At 39.1% G+C, this 19387-nt stretch overlaps 1 protein-coding gene across 2 annotated transcripts in view; it reads right to left on the bottom strand.

Moving 5' to 3' along the window:
- Positions 1-19387, bottom strand: part of USP3 (ubiquitin specific peptidase 3) — a 46746-nt gene that overhangs the window by 8296 nt on the left and 19063 nt on the right. For both annotated transcript variants that reach the window (XM_052807530.1, XM_052807531.1), the window contains exons 3-9: positions 18638-18769; positions 11421-11504; positions 9861-9942; positions 7167-7249; positions 6149-6262; positions 5346-5459; positions 1024-1170 (exon numbers count right to left, since the gene is read on the bottom strand). In XM_052807530.1, the coding sequence (XP_052663490.1) occupies positions 1024-1170; positions 5346-5459; positions 6149-6262; positions 7167-7249; positions 9861-9942; positions 11421-11504; positions 18638-18769 (756 nt within the window). The remainder of the gene's footprint in view (positions 1-1023; positions 1171-5345; positions 5460-6148; positions 6263-7166; positions 7250-9860; positions 9943-11420; positions 11505-18637; positions 18770-19387) is intronic.

Genomic DNA, 19387 nt, shown 5'->3' with positions numbered 1-19387 from the left:
ATTCTCAAGACAAATTTACAGTAGATATGTGAACAAAGTTTAAATTCTCCTTGGGTTTTGACATTCAGAATGTTGACAAAACATTGTTTAGTTTAGTTTAGTTTTCAAATACACTTCAATTTTAAGAACACTTTTAAGATTCTTTTGTGGGATTTTTAAGCACCAGCAAAGCAATATAAATGTGGTAAAGAGCACAGTCTGAACTCCAGGCTTTCCCTAATGAAGCATCTGTAAAATCCAGATCTCTCAGACCTGCTTACTATGTCCTAATCAGTATAGGAAGGGAAAACTCACTCAACTCTTACATAGGGAATCCAAGGACTTAGGGACCAAATGTGCAGGCTGAACTGACTTAACATTCCTTCCTGAAGCAAATTAAAATGTTTTCTCTTTGTGACAGTTTCAGTCTGAGAGAAAACACACCGGGGACAGAATTCAGAAACAACAGTATTTTGAGAAGTACAGAAAGAGAAGGGAAACACATGGATTACCTCTATTTCAAGACACACAGTAACACGAAAAATCAAAATTACCAGGAAAAAAAAAGCAACAGCTTTAGCTGTGTTGAGTGATATGCAAATATAACAAGATCATCTGCAGGAAAATTGGCCAAATACTTGGCCATCTTTTTTGCCTCTGTACCATTCAGGCCATCTATCACCCAAAGACAATGAGATTGTCTGAACAGAAGAAAGAATTCTATATGGATATAGAACAGAAAATACAGAGTTCTTGGGTTTTATTTCTGAAAGAGTAATGAATTAAAAATGTGTTTACAACTTTTAGCCTGTATGCTCACTCACACCTATGAAAATGTTGATCTAAGACACTTCCTTTTGAACAGAAGCAGCACATCCTACAGGATGCTTATCCTTTATGACCTGTAGCTTTGTAATTCATAACATTACAGAGGCACTAAAGAACACTTAAACAAGGAACCATGAATTTGGAATTTCAGATCCACCACACACAGACCCAACACAAATCATTAATGTTTTGAAGAAATTAAAAAACACTTCTTACATGCAACATTTGTTGCTTGCAGACAGGCTAGAATTTTCTTGCAAAATTACTGAACGTGAAACACCATTGAAGCCACCCTGGAGTTCCAGGTGTAGATGGTCCAAAAGGTAACGCATGAACTCGTGGGCATCCTGTTGCTGGTATCCCCTTAAGAGAAAAGGAAACAGCAACAAAATCACCATATATACGGGTTGCTTTAGTGCCGACACACAGAGAGCACCAGGGTCACAGGAAGGAACCTTTGCTTATTTAGTAATACTGAGCAGGCTTTACAGAGACATACGTATTTTGTACCAAAAAAGTTTTCCAAGTAGCCTTTGGAAAGGTACAGCTATGTCTAGACAAACTAAGCAATTTTGGTCCTTTGCGGCTCGCTTGCTCTCTGCACATCTTTTTTCGAGGATGGAGAAACAGTTAAGAATATACATTTGCTCACATACTCAGTTAACATTGCTGCCATGTTAATTGGCCTCACCAAACTCAGTCTGTGCTGGTAACATCCTAGGTCTCACACACATTAAAGTACACAATGGTAGCAGTGATTTCCCCTCACTTACACAAAGCATTTCTCCTTTTTCTTTGTTATTGACTGTTACTTGATTAGTTCTGCAGAATTGTTATTAATCATGTTCAGGCAGCCCACTATTCATCCCTACTTTGAAACTACTATAAATTATGGTCAATATATTGACATCTCAAACCTGGCAAGGTTTCAAAAGAAAGACACCACAAAATGTGTTGTTCATGTGGGATTCAGAGTTAGTATTTCTGAGTGGTTTTCATTCAGCTACTGATCCTGCTCACTTTAGTAGTTCCAGGTGTTAGCTTGCCTGTTTGTTCCCCTCCCCACCAAAGCCAGAAATTTAATCTTTGGGTTTGTTTTCCACATACATCTTTCAGCAACAGTATGAAGTTTGAAATAATAATTAGCATGAAAGAGAGATTTCTTTCCTCTTCTAGGATGAGATCTATAGCCATGCTTAGAATTACACACCTCCCCTACATAACCCACACACCATTTGTTGGGAGAGGGAGGTAATGGTGGGGTATCCAGAGCCTCTCTTGAGCATTTGGATTTGGTAGGATAGGGCTCCAGTCTCAGATGTGTCATGCTGTCAGCAGCAATGCCGCTCAAAGAGTCACCATTATTATTTCACCACTAACAAACTTAATTGAAGGGAACAGAGAAGCCATCAGGGTAAAAATATGCCTTTAAAGTTATTTAAGCTAAATCACGCATCAAATTTAACAAACAACTATTCATTTGCCATAAGATGTATACTGAGATGAAGTAGGAAACCATACATAGTGAAACAGCAAAAGCTTTGTGCAACACTGACATAATTATGCAAGTCTTTGTAGGCCTAGTTACAAAAACCCCTACATAGCAGAGTTGGCTTTCCCCTCTTCCTCTTCTCCGTTCTTTTAAGCTGCTTTATCATGCCTCCCCTGCCCCTTTTCCTGCTCGCTACTCCACATAAGTAGTGGCAGTGACTGTCACATAGGAACGTCTGGGAAAGAGCAACAGAGATGGGGTTTTTTTTATGCTACTGCTCAGGGGCGGGAAAATGTCCATAAGACTCATGGCACAGTACCCACAGTTGAAGAGAAATGAGAACAGACTCGGTGCAACAGAAGTATGCAATGTAAGGCTGATGTGCTCAGTGAAGAACATAGGTATGTCCTACAAAAGTATTGCTAGGAGGTAACAAAATAAAAATAAAGCCTTTTCATCTTGTAGAATTACAGTAATGTTTTCTTCCAGACTAGCAGCTTTAAAAGAAATCACTTAGTTTGCATGTAGATCTTACAGCACCCTGAAAAACATGGGCAAAACTACCTACCTTTTACAACAGAAAAACTGGCACACAGAAACACTGCTGTGCTTCAACAGGCCAGAGTGCCGTACAGCCAAAAATAGGACTTATTCTACCAAAGTTGCAAAATAATTATACATTATTATGGAACAAAGTAGTAAAACAGAACTCAACTTCAAAGCTGCATGTTAACTGTGCATGCTATAGGATAAATTTGAAGTTGCTGAGATAACACAGGATTTGCTTAGTTTACTGAATACAGGTATCTTCAATTTAATAAACATATAAGCAATCATAATAAACAGCTAAAGATGAAATTTATAGAAAGTCTTTGCTTCAAACACCTTTTCAACATTAAATTCCTCATAAAAGATCTCTGAGGTATATGGCACACTTGCTCTGCAACAAATTCAATTAAATAACCTTTGGAATCATTCCACATTGTTGGTTGTGCTCATGTGCTTATACTTGCATACAAATACGTTAATTATAGAGGAAAGATTCTTTGGATTTGTTAGAAAGCATAAGTATAGATACAGATCTTTAAAAGAACATGACGATATGGACGATGCACTGTTTAAAATAAACTATGATCTTAAAGCCCTTCAGCAAAAAGCATAGTTTCTCTGATAGTCAGCTTGTGTAATAAAACTGATCTCCATCGACCCGAAGCAATTCGATTCGAGCCCACCTCTGACACTCCTTTTCCTACTGGCAACAAGGTAGGATATAAACAGGAACAGTTACTAGGAAAATAGAGCAATAAATTTATACAGCAGTAAATCAGCAAAATACACATCTTGCAACTCAGTGTGAGGCTACAGCTATCTCTGCTGCTGTCATTCACCTGCATGCTGATTTTATCCAACAGTCAAGGAGCAGGACTTCCACAGCAGCGTTAGAGCCCAGAGGCAATCCACTCGTGCTTATAGTAACTATAAATTACATTCTCTACTCCCTGTATGCTATAGAAGACAGAGGGCCATGGAGTGCATCAGCAGCAGTTTTTTCTGTAACCTTAGCACTTGCAGTCCGTGGAGGCAGGCACGACATGCCTTTAACAACTGAAATCTCTCTGGGCTAAAACAATTAAACTGTGTTTCCTCCCCCTGTCCCATCACTTTGGGCTTCATAAGCACAAGCCAAAGTGTTTGCTGTTAACATGCTACTGGCTCTGGCTGTCTTTCACATGTATGTCCATCCACCTTCTCCCAATCTCACAAGCAGCACACAAGGTAGAACTAGAACTGTAGCATCATTAGCTTTTACAGGGTACAATTAAGCACTCAGCAAATCCAAATTTTCTCCCTGGATCATGTGGGAGCAGGGATCTACCAAGCAGCTGACTCTATTCTCCATGTGATTTAATGAGTTCTCTTACCAACTAATCATGGACATGCTCCCAGCTAACTGGAAATAAAAAGGGGGAGAACCCCAACAAACAGCACTTTTAAAAGCTGTAACAGAACCCACAGTGCTGAAAATCTGCTTGAGGAACTTTAATGAACTCATTTCTCACTTAGTCTAATGAGAATTATAGTGAAGACTGTAATAGGGAAACTGGTCAAGGACATTATGGATGATGTTCATTTGCCTGTAATGTTTTGGTCGCTGCTTGCAACTACTGGTATTAAACTTCCTTGATTCTCATAAGCCAAGTGAAACATATTAGGCAGTGTGAAGAATAGAAGAAACAGATTTGGGTTACTCAGGTTACTCATTGAGCAGATGTGTTCACAGCATCTTTTCAGCACTGCTGGAGATGTAACAGATAACAGAACATCTTTACTACCTGAGAACATGGAGCAACTTACCTTCATCACAATATATCCTAACAGGTTTCAGTGCTCCTTTGAAAGAGGTTCAGGGGCCAGGACAGGGAGACCTTGGAGAGGAATGATACTTTGATTTACTTGGGTAACCTTCTTTTTCCCTTTCTTTTTATCGTCTTTTTTGTCAGTATGGGCACAAAATGCCTATTATGCACAAGATTTTTTTTCTTATAGCCCTTATTTCATGTGCAGCTGGTGACTACAGTATTTTGAGAGAATCAAGGAAGTTTCAGCCAGTATGTTTGCATTTAGGCCTGCAGGTGCTGTACCTTTTTTAATCTGACTACATCACTTTCTTATTGCAGCCAAGCTTGAGTTCTGTCAACACCACGCACTTGGCACTTGCCTACCAGTCATTATCTTGATTGTTCTGCCTTTTGGAGCACTGGCTTAAAGGTGCAACTACTACTATTTTAGTATTGGAGATATTTGTCCTCTCCGACACTGCTACACGTAGCATGTGGTAGAAGGGCGGGGGGGGGGGGGGGGGGGGGGAAGCACTACCAATGAACACAAAACTGTCCATCAAAGTGAAGATCCTTTTCAAAGCATATTTGTGGGCATATGGGAAAGCTGCATAGAGTGCATCCCGTGGATTCGGCAAATTTTAGGGTAGGACACCAGCAATGCAAGGCTGCAATCAAGAATATTGTTCTTATTTTACAAAACTTACCTAAAATTTGGCATGATTTTCCAAACAACGTAAAATAAAGACTCTGGACTAAATGCAGTTTGGCTTCCTTGCCATAAAGCACAGAGCGTCTTTCTGAATTCTTCTACCAATGAACTGGAAAGAAAGTAAAAGCTAGTGATTAATATGGGTTTGTGTTACAACCCTTAGAAGTTTACTAGCTCAATGGTAGAAATATCAGACATTACTTTGGTTAAGATTGTAATGATTGGGTAAATATCCTTTCCAGTACTTCAAAGATTTTATGTCCAAAAACCTACCCATAACGTCAGAGACACACAGGTTAGGAAAATTACATTTCAGATGTTGAGGAATCACCTGGAAATCCATCCATGCTTCACCATTTTACCATAGACTTTGCTAACATTGTCCCTTTAACAATTGCTCAAACAAGCTACAGATTGTAAATTGCTTACTCTGCCTTTTTTTTTTTTGGTATGTTCACTTGCAGACACATTCCCATGACTGTATTTTAGCTGGAATTAAGTAACGTAATGCCTGGAGTACATATAACTAGCACTTCTTAACCTTACTTTAAATGCAGTTACACTCCAGTGCTTTCTGATGTGTCTGACTGCTTCCCCCTGCAGCACCAGACCTATGTAAGCAAACTGCAAGTGACACAAGTTTCTTTTTTTGTGCAGCCAACTATTTTTCTATGGCTTTGTTTCCCCATGAATCATTTTTCTATGATTCTGCAACACTGAAAGCCTATAGTGGCTCTACTACCTAAGCATTTGCTGTTTTCTGTAAAGTTCAGTGCTAACAAGGAACATGCAGCTTACACATTGTTATCCCCCTGGCTCCTGGTATGGTAAGTTCGCCTGCCTGCTGTCTTCCCATTCCTCAGCTCCACAGCAGGCAACTCTTTGAAGTAACAGCAAAACTGTTGAATGTTACTACAGAAAAAGGAAAAATGAATGAAATCCTTAAAGGGCACAGAATAGAGTATTATGTATTCTGGAGCCTGTTTTTTGAAATGCGTAAACACAACTTCATGCAGTGATAGAGGATGGCAATCACGAACAGTTGAAGGTACAAGAAATACTGTAGCAAATACTCATCTTCTGTAAATGACTGAGCAGATCTGTGAATATCATCATCCCAACTACCTGAAATAATTACATTTTGGCTCTGCTTGCACTAAGAGATACCATGACAGACTGAAGTATCAGAAGGCATTCCCTAACAAACCAGACTGCATCTGCTGAGGAGGTTAACTCCATGTCTACCACCACCTATCAATTCTAACCTCTGCTACCACAGTCCCAGTAATGGACCATATGAAGCATGTGCCTCAACTCCTGCCAGTGAACCCTGAATGATGGAAAAGAAAATGGAGACCGGTTAGTCCTGCTATAGCCCAACTCAGTAGTCTCCGAGAGAAGCAGGCAAATTCAGAAATGCAAAAGGACAATTCCAGAGCAGCAGTAGTCTTGGCAGCAATGAAATGAAGCCTAACATCTCAGCACTGCAGAAACTGTTCTCCCACCCGCTTCCATGAGACCCCATCCCTCAAAGCACTGTCTCTGCTTTCACAGTGACCATAAGCATCAACATGTTTCAACAGCCTCGGCAATGAAAGGGCAGTCTCCTTTTCTGCTGAGGATACAGCAGGCTTCCTCTGGAACACTGCATCACAGGAAGTCCATCACACTACAACGCAACTTTATGGTACCTGCACACACCTGTTCCTGCAAATCCAGGTACTCTTATGTACAGTGGTAACTTGCCAAATTCACTTGCCTGACGCTACAGCACACAACCACTCTCACAGAGGCATGGGGAAAGCTTCAGAGGTACCTGAGCGACTGAAGGATTGCATTCATGAAACACGTATTCCCCAAGTTCCGAAGGCCTGTGGCACAAAGGGCAGTGGTGCTTCCCTGGAAATGAGAATGATTAAGTTAAAGAAAGACTTATCATTGCTCCCCCACTTTCTCCCCACAGAGCTGTTACTGGTGTATCAGCATAGATTTAAACAATAATAAACTACACTGTTTGAAAAGTGCAGTTTCAAAGCCAAAGCAACCACTTCACCAGCTCAAACTGCCTTGAAGCTCCATCTTGACATGAAACCCGTTTCTTACTCGTTCCTGTCAACAGAAAACTCTGCGAAATCTTTTCCTGTGCAAATAAATCTAGAATAGGACAACACAGAGTTAATCACAGGCTTTTATTGAAAAGTATTTGTGGGTATATATGTTAAATAATCACACTCTGATAATGTTCAGTGAGAACTGGACAGCAATTTCCCTAAAGTGCCTTTGAAAAGTGAAAATACCAATCCTTATCCATCTAGTCCCATGTCTAATATGCACAGCGTGGCAGCCTGCAGGTTGTTGCTAAGTCATCAGCCCTAGCCTGCTGTCTTAGTGGGGTTACGTGGTGGCCAGGAGGATTTTTGAAAGACAGACAGCAGCATTTATTTGGGAAAGAAGCAGTCAAGTTAGACTGTGCAAAGAAAAAGCAATGTGTTGAATGAAGAGAAGCAAAAATATACACCATTTACAGTCTAGGAGTTTCAACAGGTTAGAGCAATGTTACCCACAGATAAGCTTGCTTTTCACCAAATAATCTTCCAGGTGGGCTGGGAGGAGAAGGAAGAGAAATGTTGACAGTGTTGCATTTATGATTTCTAGAATCCGCAACACTTGGACACATTCCATTGTCTACAAAATATCACATTGGAAGTTCAACAACTTTTGGGGCGTTATTCATTGTTCTAATGGAATTTAAAAGCTAGACTACCTTTTAGTATTAGTATCTCAAAATGAATGTATTACTTGACACCAAAGACTGCATGCAAATCCAGGTTACCAAATATGTATTCAAAGTGTTCCAATAAAACTTATTTTCCTCCCCAAATCTACGACAAACAATATCTCTGGTGAAGAACTAATGACAGCAGGATATTTGTGTATATGTTGTTAAAAAAAAAAGTAGCATTATTTACATAAGCAGTTTACCAATTCGGTAAGAATTATTTACAGAGACACCTGTTTTCCAATAAAGGAAGAAAGCTTTTAAGTACAAACACCACAGTGCCCTTAGCATATTCTTTTCTCACTCTTGCCCAGGGGAAGACAGCATGGTATTAATGCAAACAGCAGTGCCCTCTCTTTTCTAGATATGGAACCAGTGTGCCAACAATAAAAAGATCATCTGTTGCTACGGGCAATATTTAAGTATTAATAAAACTGAGAAAACAGCACAGACTACGAAGAATAAAAGCAGCATTAAGTTCATGCTTTCTAATTCTGTCTTCTCCATATCTAAATGTTGCCTAGAATTTTCCTTCTGGTTTTTGCTGGCTTTGAGTTTTCCAGACAATGATGCTGTGTGTTGCCATAGCAAAAAAAAACCCCACTATTTCTCCGAGGCCTCCTCAATCACCCCAAAATCAGGACAGTACAGGAAGCATACACAGCTCATTCAGAGGACCCTAAACTGCCTGTATGCAGCACATTTTTAAAGTAACTAAACCCCTAGAGACTTTGCAAAACAGTAACTGGCTGCTTTGCTCCCACCCCACCCTCTTATTTCCATTCATACTCCTCCCTAGAACTTTTCTCTTCATAATCAGGTTTGTCATAGCTGAAGACAGCTATTACTTCAGCTCCCTTTGACTACGTTGCTGTCCTGCAGCCGCAAGGGCCAAGGAGGAATAGCTCTGCTCTACCACTCCTTCTGGCCAAGGGTGAAAATGAAGCAGTTGCATACAACTGGGTCTGTATCTTCCCTCTCCATCCCTAAAATCTGGGAGAAATTATGAAGATTAGAAACTCCCTCAACCCAAACTGTGGAAAACAGAGACTTTTGGTTTGGGGCATTCTTTGTCTGGAAGGAACTATGCAGCCCTTTCAGCTATCTAGCAAGGGCTGGATCATCCTCTCCTGGGTGGTGTTCTGCAGATGTGAAGTTAAAATAGCAGGAAGATGAGAGACGAGAGTGAGAAAAGCTTTCATAATAGTCCACAGTTCATTTTCAAAGCAAGTTTTACTAAGGTCTTCTAAAAATTTGTTAAGTTTTTTTACTTTTTCCTAACAATTACTCTCTTATCCCCCTAGAAAAAGACAGTGCACCTGCTTCTTTGCCTTCTGCACTGTAAAAACAAACAAACAAAAAGACAAAAACCCCTTGTCTGCTCAGAAAAGTCTTATGTCTAGCCCTGTGTTAATCTCAGTAGGTACTAGCTCCTTCCAATACTGCTGATCCTAGCAAGCTCAAACTGCCCTGAAGTTCCATCTTGACATGAAACCCTTCTTAAGCACAGGGAAGCTCAAAGTCTAGGTCAACAGAAATGCAGCAGAATATCAAACGTTCCTTTGTGAGATGGGGCACTTCTAGCTGTGTGGTCAGGAGATGAGAAAGACAAAGTGCACCAAGCAGAATTTGGGTAACCGACTGTACATATTTGAAGTCTAGGCCAACTATAAGCCTCCACAGGTTTAGAAAAAACCCTTAAACTCACTGTACCGGATCTGTTGTACTTACATTTACTTTTAATAACTTGCTGTTCAGAGATGAGTTTTCTAATAGTTTTCTTTTCCTATGTCTGTCTGATGGAAAGGCTGAACTGTTGGAAAATAATTAAAAGAGGTTACTTACTATAAAAACAAAATACTGTGTGAAATGGACAACACAAGCATCCTAACATTTAACATGGTGATTACACCTGCCATCAGTTGTCATTAAGACAGCAAAGAGCTTCCTGACTGCAACATATGCTTTTCATAGTCTTGAAATAGACACCACCTCCCTCAGAGTACAGACGCACATCCTATTTTCAACACTAATGTCCGAGTTAATGACATTAAGTTATGCATGCTACAGTACGCGCCCTGAAGAGTGGCCTTATTAGCATGCTACTTTTCATCTAAAATATTGATCTTTTCCCTTAATCAAAGGAATACTTAGTGCAGAATTTTCCATAAAATACTTCTGTCAGAAGAATCATCTAAGCCTTTAGAAAGACAATTTCAAAAAATCAGGACAAAGTTACAAAAAATCAAAAATATCTCAAGTGCTAGCACTTATATATTATAGCTGACTTCTCTTACTTAAGTAAAAATCATAAGGTTATAACATTTGTGTAATACTAATACAAAGTTAGAAGAACAATTAGTTATTCTTCTCCACATCACTGGAGATTACTGGCCTCTCAATTCTACCAGTTTATTATTTCTCTCTAATCTAATGGCAAAACCATAACTTCTTCCAGATTTGGGGGGGGGGGGGGGGGGGGGGAGTGGGGAATGGGGTGTTTTGTTTTTTTTTTTAATTAAAAAGCCCTCCAAACATTCAAAAGCTGTCATTACACACAACAGAAGCCTCCACTGTATCATTTACCTCCTAAAGAGTTAGATCTCCTGGACCTTTCCAAAATACTAATGTGCACTTCTCATTATGCTTAAACATCTTTACTTCTCATTACGTACCTGAGAAGCCCATCAAAAAGAGAAGGGAAAATAACAAAACTGTTAATATTACCTACAGAGTAAGTGAAAAAGATTGTAATATCAACTTTTCGGTGGAATAGCACCAGATAAAGGCAGAGGAAAAACATGTCTCTTCTGTATGATTCCAAGTTCATAAGCCTTCTTAATCTTTTTGTTTGGAAACCAAACTATGCAATTAGTATGAAGACTACTTCCACCTGCATTTTCACTTCAATGTCTCTGCTCCAGAAACCTAGTCTGGTTTTGACAAAACTATTATTTTGTTCTTGAAATTCTCTCCCACATACATGGAAAAAGACCGTAATTATTGGCTAGGTACCAAGAAAGTTAATAGGTATCTAAATTCCTTTATCACCATATGCTACTTCTAATAAGATTCACTGTATAAGAAACAAAACATATGAGATCAGTCAAATCCATTTGTTCTGCACCTCTGCTTCTCAGTGATGAAAACAATATTTAAACATACACAGTATCACACACATAGAAGCACCAAAATATATATATTAAATACGTATATACATAGAAATGCCACTTAAATGATGCCATATTACAAGTCCACCCAAAGCAGTCTGGATGTAAACAAACTACTTACTTTTCCAAGTTCTGTAGGTGCTCTCTGACCTTCTGTACCAGGCCCAGCTTGGTATCATTGACTACAAAATCATCACAGCGGTAACTGCAAGAAAAACATTTATCAGAATGTGCAAAGGATTTCAATGAAGTACTCCAAAACAATCATGCAAGCCTACGTGTGGCAAGCACTGAAGTGATTCAGTGGAAGATTATGAGGGGAACGGGGGAGCATACCTACATACTGAGCTTTGTTCTCTGAAAACTAGCCTATAGCAAGAGAAGGTACAGGCACTATCTTATTACATGTTTTTTCTTCTAGCTCAGTTCTTTATTAGGAATCGGAAGCATGACGTACTGCTTGTCCCAATGCAGAATTCCAGTTCAACAAAAGCTCAAACATACAGTGTAACCAAAAGCAGCATCAGTAGACAATCCATAGAAGACTCATCAGATTTATCCAAAGTCACACCAGAAGTCTGTGGCAACTCGCACCTCATGCTTTAACCACAAATATCACTCAATCTCTCATATAGTTTTTATATATACAGAAGCTCTTACAAAACTTAAGCTAGTATTTTATGCTTTTCCGGGGTTAAGCGTGCAAAAGTAAGTAACTGAGCTGAAAAAGAGAGAGGAGCTGATCCCCCCACTGCCTCACAGCAAATGTAAAGTGAAGGCAAATCAAAACGTCCTCTCAGCAGAAGCAAGGGTTACAAAAGTCTACAATCCTATAATGTCCTACAAAGATCTCACATTTCCCAAGAAGCAAAGATATTAATTACAATTTAATATTCAAACTCTGGGCTTCTAACACCTCATATAGTGCACAAAGACAAAGGTTACAGACCATTTCTAAAGAGGGAAGAGGAGGGTCCTTTAGGGAATGCTGAAAAAAACCCCCACACCTTATTTCACTATTTTCCTGAGTACATCTAAATCCACAGGGCACATGTCGATTTAAAGAAATGAGAGAGTAGCAAAGAAAGCTGTCATAAGGAGAACAAGATGGAATTAACTTCTGCTGCTTTGCTGTATTTTTAAATCCCCTGCATTTCTTGCCCTCACAAGAGCAAATACAGGTCCCAGAGTGATGTGGACCCTATTATCCATGCTCTGTCTTCCATTTATGAAGGAAAGATGACACCTGTATATAGGGGTGGGATAGTAGAAAGGGGAGGGGAAGGAAGGACAAAAATACCTTAAAACCAAGAAACACAAATGCTGCAGTCAGTAAGGAAGCCCAGCCCTGCAGAATCCACACCTGCACATCAGTAAACCAAGAATTCCATGCAGCCTGCTCGAGTCTCTCTCAAAGGAGGCAGTCAGTAGAGTGGAAGCTTTACTGCTATGCACAGGAGCTGCAGATGACGTTTCACAGTACTCTTGCAGGCTTAGCCAAGAGCTAGCTCAAGAACTAGATAACCCATATTCTGGCATGAGAAACAGGAAGGTAAGAAAAGACTTAACACCACTTGTACCAGCTCTTTTGAGAGCACTGCGACAAAAAGGGAGCAGAGACTTGTCACAACTTCCCTTCACCCACATCCCACAAAGGTAACTCAGCTCTGAGCAGTGTTTGTCAGCCAGCCCCGTGCTTACTATGAAGCATCAAATTGCAGCTTCAATTTCTGCCAGGCAACTGAACGCTTCCTGTGAAGAAAGCTAACTTACTTTGGATATGTTTAATATCAGAACAGTAGCTATTTCTCTCCCTTTGCCACAGGACTGACTCAAAAACGAAATACATCCTCATCATCTCAGGTTACTCCTTTGCTGGAGCAGATCCGTGCTTCGTAAATTAATGAAGCTATCAACTTCAGGCACAACTGCAATTTACAACATTCTTTGTTGCTACGTCTGTGATGTAGTTCAAAGGCAACAGTATTGCTAGTGTTAATTCAAACACTGAATTCTTGAAGAGACTACAGAGTTGAGAAAGTAAAGGCCCTTGCCACCAAAAGGAGTCTGTAAGACCAGTCCGTCCAGGATCTCTGTTGATTTTTGCCTCCAAGAGGAGAAATTAATACAACACTCAAGATTTCCAAACACTGAACACAGCAGCTGTGGATACTTACACAAGATCTAGAAATTATTGAGTTAGCTATTGCCAGATTTTTTTTTTTCCCCAAAAGATTGCCACAGACCTAGTTAGTTTGGGAGGGGGAAGAAGTCTGTAAACGTGCTTATTTTTCAGCCATGTTTTAAATAGTCCTATTCAGCTTTATCAGCCACCTACAATGAGCTAATGAAGTGTTCCTACGTTTGCCACTCTCACAGGACACCACACCTCAAGGACAACTATCAGAGCAAACTACCCAGGCCAGCTTTGCTGAGAGGTAAATAGGGTGCAGGTGGATACAGTATAGTCCGACTCCTCCTCAATACCAAATGTGTCCACACACCCAGGTATACTAGCACAATTTTATTGCTACTCTAGTTGTGTAGCGACTAACATTTACAAACAGGGAATGAAAGCAGACACAAGCTCACTGAAAGCCTCTAAGCCAACTTATTGCTGCAAGACGATTTAATACTTGCTCCCGTGCCCTAAAGATCATGTTAACCTTTTTTTTAGTCTGATCTCACATACCAGTTACATCTTTACATAAAACTGCAAGTTAGCACTTTCCCCAAGATGGAGGAATAAAACCAAATACATCATTAAACGTCAGGGTCCTTGCAACAGTGGAAAAGTAATTTTAAGATTCACTTAAAAACAAGACAAGCTGCTTTTATTTCTCTTTTTAATGGGCAGGTTTTTTAAACTACCTCCCTTGGAACACTGAGGGTTTAGCACTACTACTAGAAATAACAGCACTACAACCAATCTATTTTGGATAAACGAAGTAAACAGCACAGGACATAGTTTATGCTTTAATAGCTTAAAGTTTGCTGAGCCCACACACCTTAAAGGTAAACTGCTGAGAGATTACTTCCTATATGTGAAGCTGACATTCAAAACAAATGTTTAATTTGTGATCGTCGGGGTTATCACAAATTAACAATATACCTTTCTGAATACAGCAGTTCTACAATATGCTTTTAACAGCAATTGTACAGAACAAATTCTATACTTCAGGGAGGGTCCCTCATATGGATTAGCACAATATCTTCCTCTCTATACACTTTCTATTTTTAGCACCTCTGCCACCTCTAAGGCCTGGTCTTTTCGGGCCTCCTTTGTTGCTAACGTGGCAGCAAGCCAGTGAACGTATGCACTGCTCTAGGGAATACTTATGCTTAGTTCTGGCTGTTTCAGTAGGTTACAGAATTTCATGCTATGTTTAAAAGCCAACTGAAGAATTACAGAACAAGAAAAATTAAGAAATCCAAGTTTCCTTACTTGTGCTAACTCCTTATATGAATAAACTAAGAACTCAAGTTTTACTGTCTTGATAAAAGGCTTTTTAATCTCTTTAATTTCCCACTGATTGTAGAATGCAAAATAATGGTCCTAAGCAATCTCATTTTCAGATGCTCATACACTAGCACAGTAAGTCTGTTTTTTAAATAGAACCACCACCACAAAAAGAAAGACTAAAAAAGAATTTTTTAAAGTCCTCGGCATTTAGTTATTTTTACATCAGCCTGCAGGGGCTGGGGGGCACACAGGACTGGATGAGGACATTTGCACAACCATGTGCCTTTAAGGAGGCTAATGGGTCAGAAATCTGACCTGCAAGTTGTGTATGGGATTAAATGAACACGGGAAACATATTATGCAAATACATAAACAGGGCAGCCTTTCTTCTTCTGTGCTAACCAACTGTCTTTGCACTAGCACAGAGAAAACAAATTTACAAGAGTCCTCTTTCAGGAAACATATTTCTGAAAGCAGGCTTCTTATACATATCATTCTACTTCTTGTGCACAGAAAAATGACCACTAACACAGCAGGAGAAAGCACCATATGATAGCTTGAAGACAAAAAAGATCTGTACTTCGTGTAAACTCTTTGTGCTTAGTACTTTAGAACTAACTGAAAGGCTGATTACCTCCAAAAAGTGGAATTCAGGGGTCTGTTTTTCTCAGTGCTTAGGGTCTCAAACATAATTCAGTCTGAAGATTTAGTATTGCATCTACTGTCTCAAAAGTGACCAAAGAATCAAGAGAATTGTACTCTCATAATAAATAAAAGATTAACATCCTCTCAACTTTTCCACTGTGAAGACTGAACAGGTGAATAGGACATAGAAGAAAGATCAAAATCCTCTGGAAAGCAAATCCCTAGTTGCCTAATACTTGAGGATACCTCAAGCATGCCTGTATTTTTCAAAACATTACCAAATTCCTAAATACAATAAAAATCTCACCTCAGATTAAAAAAAATAAAAATTAACCACCATCCCACCAGAACTGAAACATTTTCCTTTCAAAGCTATGTTGAAAGCTTGTGATCACGTAAAAGAAGACATCCACACCTAGACTTCCACGCTGAAATGCAGTTACAGGAGACTGCTTGATCTCATTTTGGTTTACAGCAAGACTGCATGTGAACTATAAACAAAATTCAGTAAACCACAGTAGGTTCAACAGTCACATAGTATTTCTTCCCTTTGGGCTGACAAGAATAGCTAAGGCAAACCATGGACTGTGCTCTCATGACTGCATGAAAGGTTATGACAAGGCCAAGGAAAAGCAAAGGATTAAACGTCTTCTGCTTCGAAAAGAGCCCATACAGGCCTGTTCACTGCTACTATCAAGCAAGCTAAGGAACACAGTAAATTGGGATCCATAGGATAAAAATGGAACAAGAGTATTCTACTCAACTCTGTGCAGTAAACAAAATGGCAAATAGAAATATAAAAGCCAGCACTGCATCAAAATACCTCCATTATTTTTACAGTAGAAGTAAAATTCAATTAAGTCTTAGAATGGTATTTTCTTGACTTTCAAATTATTGAGGATGCCCACATTGCTAGCATAAAATATTATTCTTTAAATAAAAATTCACTTAAAAGAAACATCATTGCATAAACATAGCACTGTCTACTGGATTCATGTCTACACTGAAGAAGCTAACAAATAACACTTCAAAATTCAATCTCCAGAGTAGATAGTTACGACTTGAATTCACCCAACTATTTGCTTTAACTGGCAAGCACTATTTGATAGCAGCCCCTGCAGTACTGTCTGAAATAAAGGGGCAGAAGTTGGCCTGAATTCTTTCTGCTTCATCTTTACACATCTAAGCTCATTTCCACTGAAAAAAATGGGTGCAGTAACAAATCCAGGTATCTTTTTCTGATTATCAGGTGGGAACAAACTGAAATATCCTAAATGAAAGCAAAGATACACTGCTTTTGAAACTTGTTCAGCTTCACATTAGCATGGGAGAGTTACAATTTGCTAGTGAATTATACGCAACAGGAACTCCCCAAGGCAAAGCTCTCTACAATTAGTTCCAGTTCATCCATAGATGACTCAGCCTTCTACTTCGATTACAGCAGAAAAGACATCACATGCTAAACTGCTTCTTATCTGTCCTACCACAAATATGCTGTGAAACACCAGTGAGCTTCCTAAGTGCATGCCTACCTGATCCTCATAAGCACAATTTGCTTCAGTAATAGATCCCACAGTCCTCAGTTTGGCTGTCATCATTTTGCAATGCCCATATTGGGTTTGGAATAAGGTCAGCAGAGTGCTGTGACTTGCTAATATAACTCATCAAGCCTCAGCAAGTTGGGCATACTATTTGTCATAGTAAATGGAGCTATAATCAAGACTTCAAATACCCTGCTAAAATTCCTCCACACATTATTACCTTCAGAGTGACTAGACGACAGGTCATACTTCAAACAAAACAAAAAGCCACAATGTAGAACTCGGTGGTTAACAGCATTAATTGGGAAAGTGGAATTAGCTTCCCACAGCTGTTCCAATGCTGGTAACCTGTATCACTTGGAAAAATTTTGTGTTTTCTAACTTTTTCACACAGGGCAGATAAAAATACTGGTCATTTAAATAAAATGTAAATAGAAGCAAAATTGCCGCACATCAAAGCTACTCAAACCTTTCTTCTATGCTTAACATCTGTACAGCTGCATGCACCAGCTTGAATAATTTTTTAGTTGCTACAAACAAAATTTCTTAAGGTGACACCACTTAACTGTGGTTTTACTTGTAGGGGAAAAAAAATATTTGTTACGGAAGTATTCCTCATAAAACCAGATTACCCAAACTTCAGCAAACAGATTTTTCCCTGATGAAGTACACAAAAGATACCTAATTATTTGAATAGAACACCCATCAGTGGAGCTATATACTCAGTAATTTTACAAGACCATAACACCGATTTCCCTGAGATCTGGACTGTTCAAATTCTGCACTGTCACACTGCACAAGTAACAACATACATGGGAAACCATGAAGCTAACAGGAAATGGGGAAGCAGCTATCAACAGTTTTGCTGAGGGGTGAAGAGGATGGAAGATGCTGAGCACACAAAAGCATTGTTTTCAATAGACTTCCAGTCTTTGCTCTCTGAGGAACAAGGAAGATAGGGAACTTGACATTACCAGCATAACTATTAAACCTTCCTAAACAGTACTCATATCTCACTGTAAGAAACTGATAGAATAAGTCAGTCCAGGCCATTCTTCTGTTAAAAGAATCACTTCTGTGATTCTGCTATGTCATCTTGCTAGAGAGTTGACGCTGCTTCCCAACAGCATCCATCATTTTCCCAAACTCATACAGGTTGCACCAAATCTCCAAAAAAAGCAGCCTTTCTTTCAGAGTGAAGAAAAAAAATTAATATTGGAAAAAAAACCAAACAAAACACACACATACACACCACAAGTTCACATCTCTTGGGCAGGATCTATAGTGTATTACTTTACTTTCTGATATTCTGACAAATAAATGGTACGTGAAAGGCTCACCAATTTGATGGAAGGAGCAACTAAAACCAAACAGCAGTTTTTGCAATTAAAAGGTTAGGTTCTCAACATAGCCCAAAGCAAACAGAAGCAACTCCAAATCACATAAATAGCATTTATTTTAAAAAGTTACTGCTAAGTCATTTGAAATGCGGGAGTTTAGCCACAACCAGTGCTACAATACACATGCAGAAGCAGAGGGTTATTTCACAACTGTTTTTAAACAGCCAGCTCCGGAAATCAAGAGATGAAGTGCTCAAAAATATGTGTAATATAATGCTTCAGAAGAGTCTAAAAGTTTCCACCTTCTAGTACATAAAAAGTTGTCAAATTACAGTATTTAAACCCTTACCAGTATGTACTGTAACTACTGCAATCCATACACACAGTATGCTGAACTTTCTCTTGTTTTTCTGTTTTCTTATGATTGGTCATAGGAATCTGTGCATCTTCATAATGTTTTTTTGCATGGCCATTCACATATCTAAGATAAATGAAAAACAAAAAGTCTTATACTTTTAAACAGTTACTTAACCAACATTCATTGAAAATAAGAAGAAAAAAGGCAGCCTAATAAGCATCCAGTATTTATACAGGCATTAAAATAGGCAATTCATCTGTGTGAAAACATTGGTTAAATTTTCTAACTTTTTACCCCTTTACTCTCCCACGTTGTCCAAATTAATCTCTCCATCTCCTTCATAGCAACCACAAACTGGCATCCTTGTACCAAACCCCAAGATCTGGGCCCTGAACAGCCTGATGCACCTTCACACCTGAGAAAATCATTAGCTCCCTTTTTCAATATCTGTAATGTGGTTAGCCCTCCATATTGCTTTCCCATATATTTTTTCTTGCAGCTCTACTTTTTTCTCTACCCAGCACTCATCATGTTTGTCATTACTTTAACAGTGTGCTGACCCCTACATAAAAGCACAACCATTTTAAGCTTTCCCATTCTGCATCACAATTTAATATTAGAGCATTCTACATTTTATAAAGTTCATGAATTTGAAAGGCTCTAGGGCTTGGGGTCACATAACTGAAAAAGAAATCTAAAATCCTACAGCTCTTTTGCTGACATAATGAGCATTTTCATGCT

Source organism: Harpia harpyja, chromosome 14 (assembly GCF_026419915.1).
Source record: "Harpia harpyja isolate bHarHar1 chromosome 14, bHarHar1 primary haplotype, whole genome shotgun sequence".
In the NCBI taxonomy this organism is placed as follows: domain Eukaryota; kingdom Metazoa; phylum Chordata; class Aves; order Accipitriformes; family Accipitridae; genus Harpia; species Harpia harpyja.
This window is presented reverse-complemented; position numbering and strand designations above follow the sequence as displayed.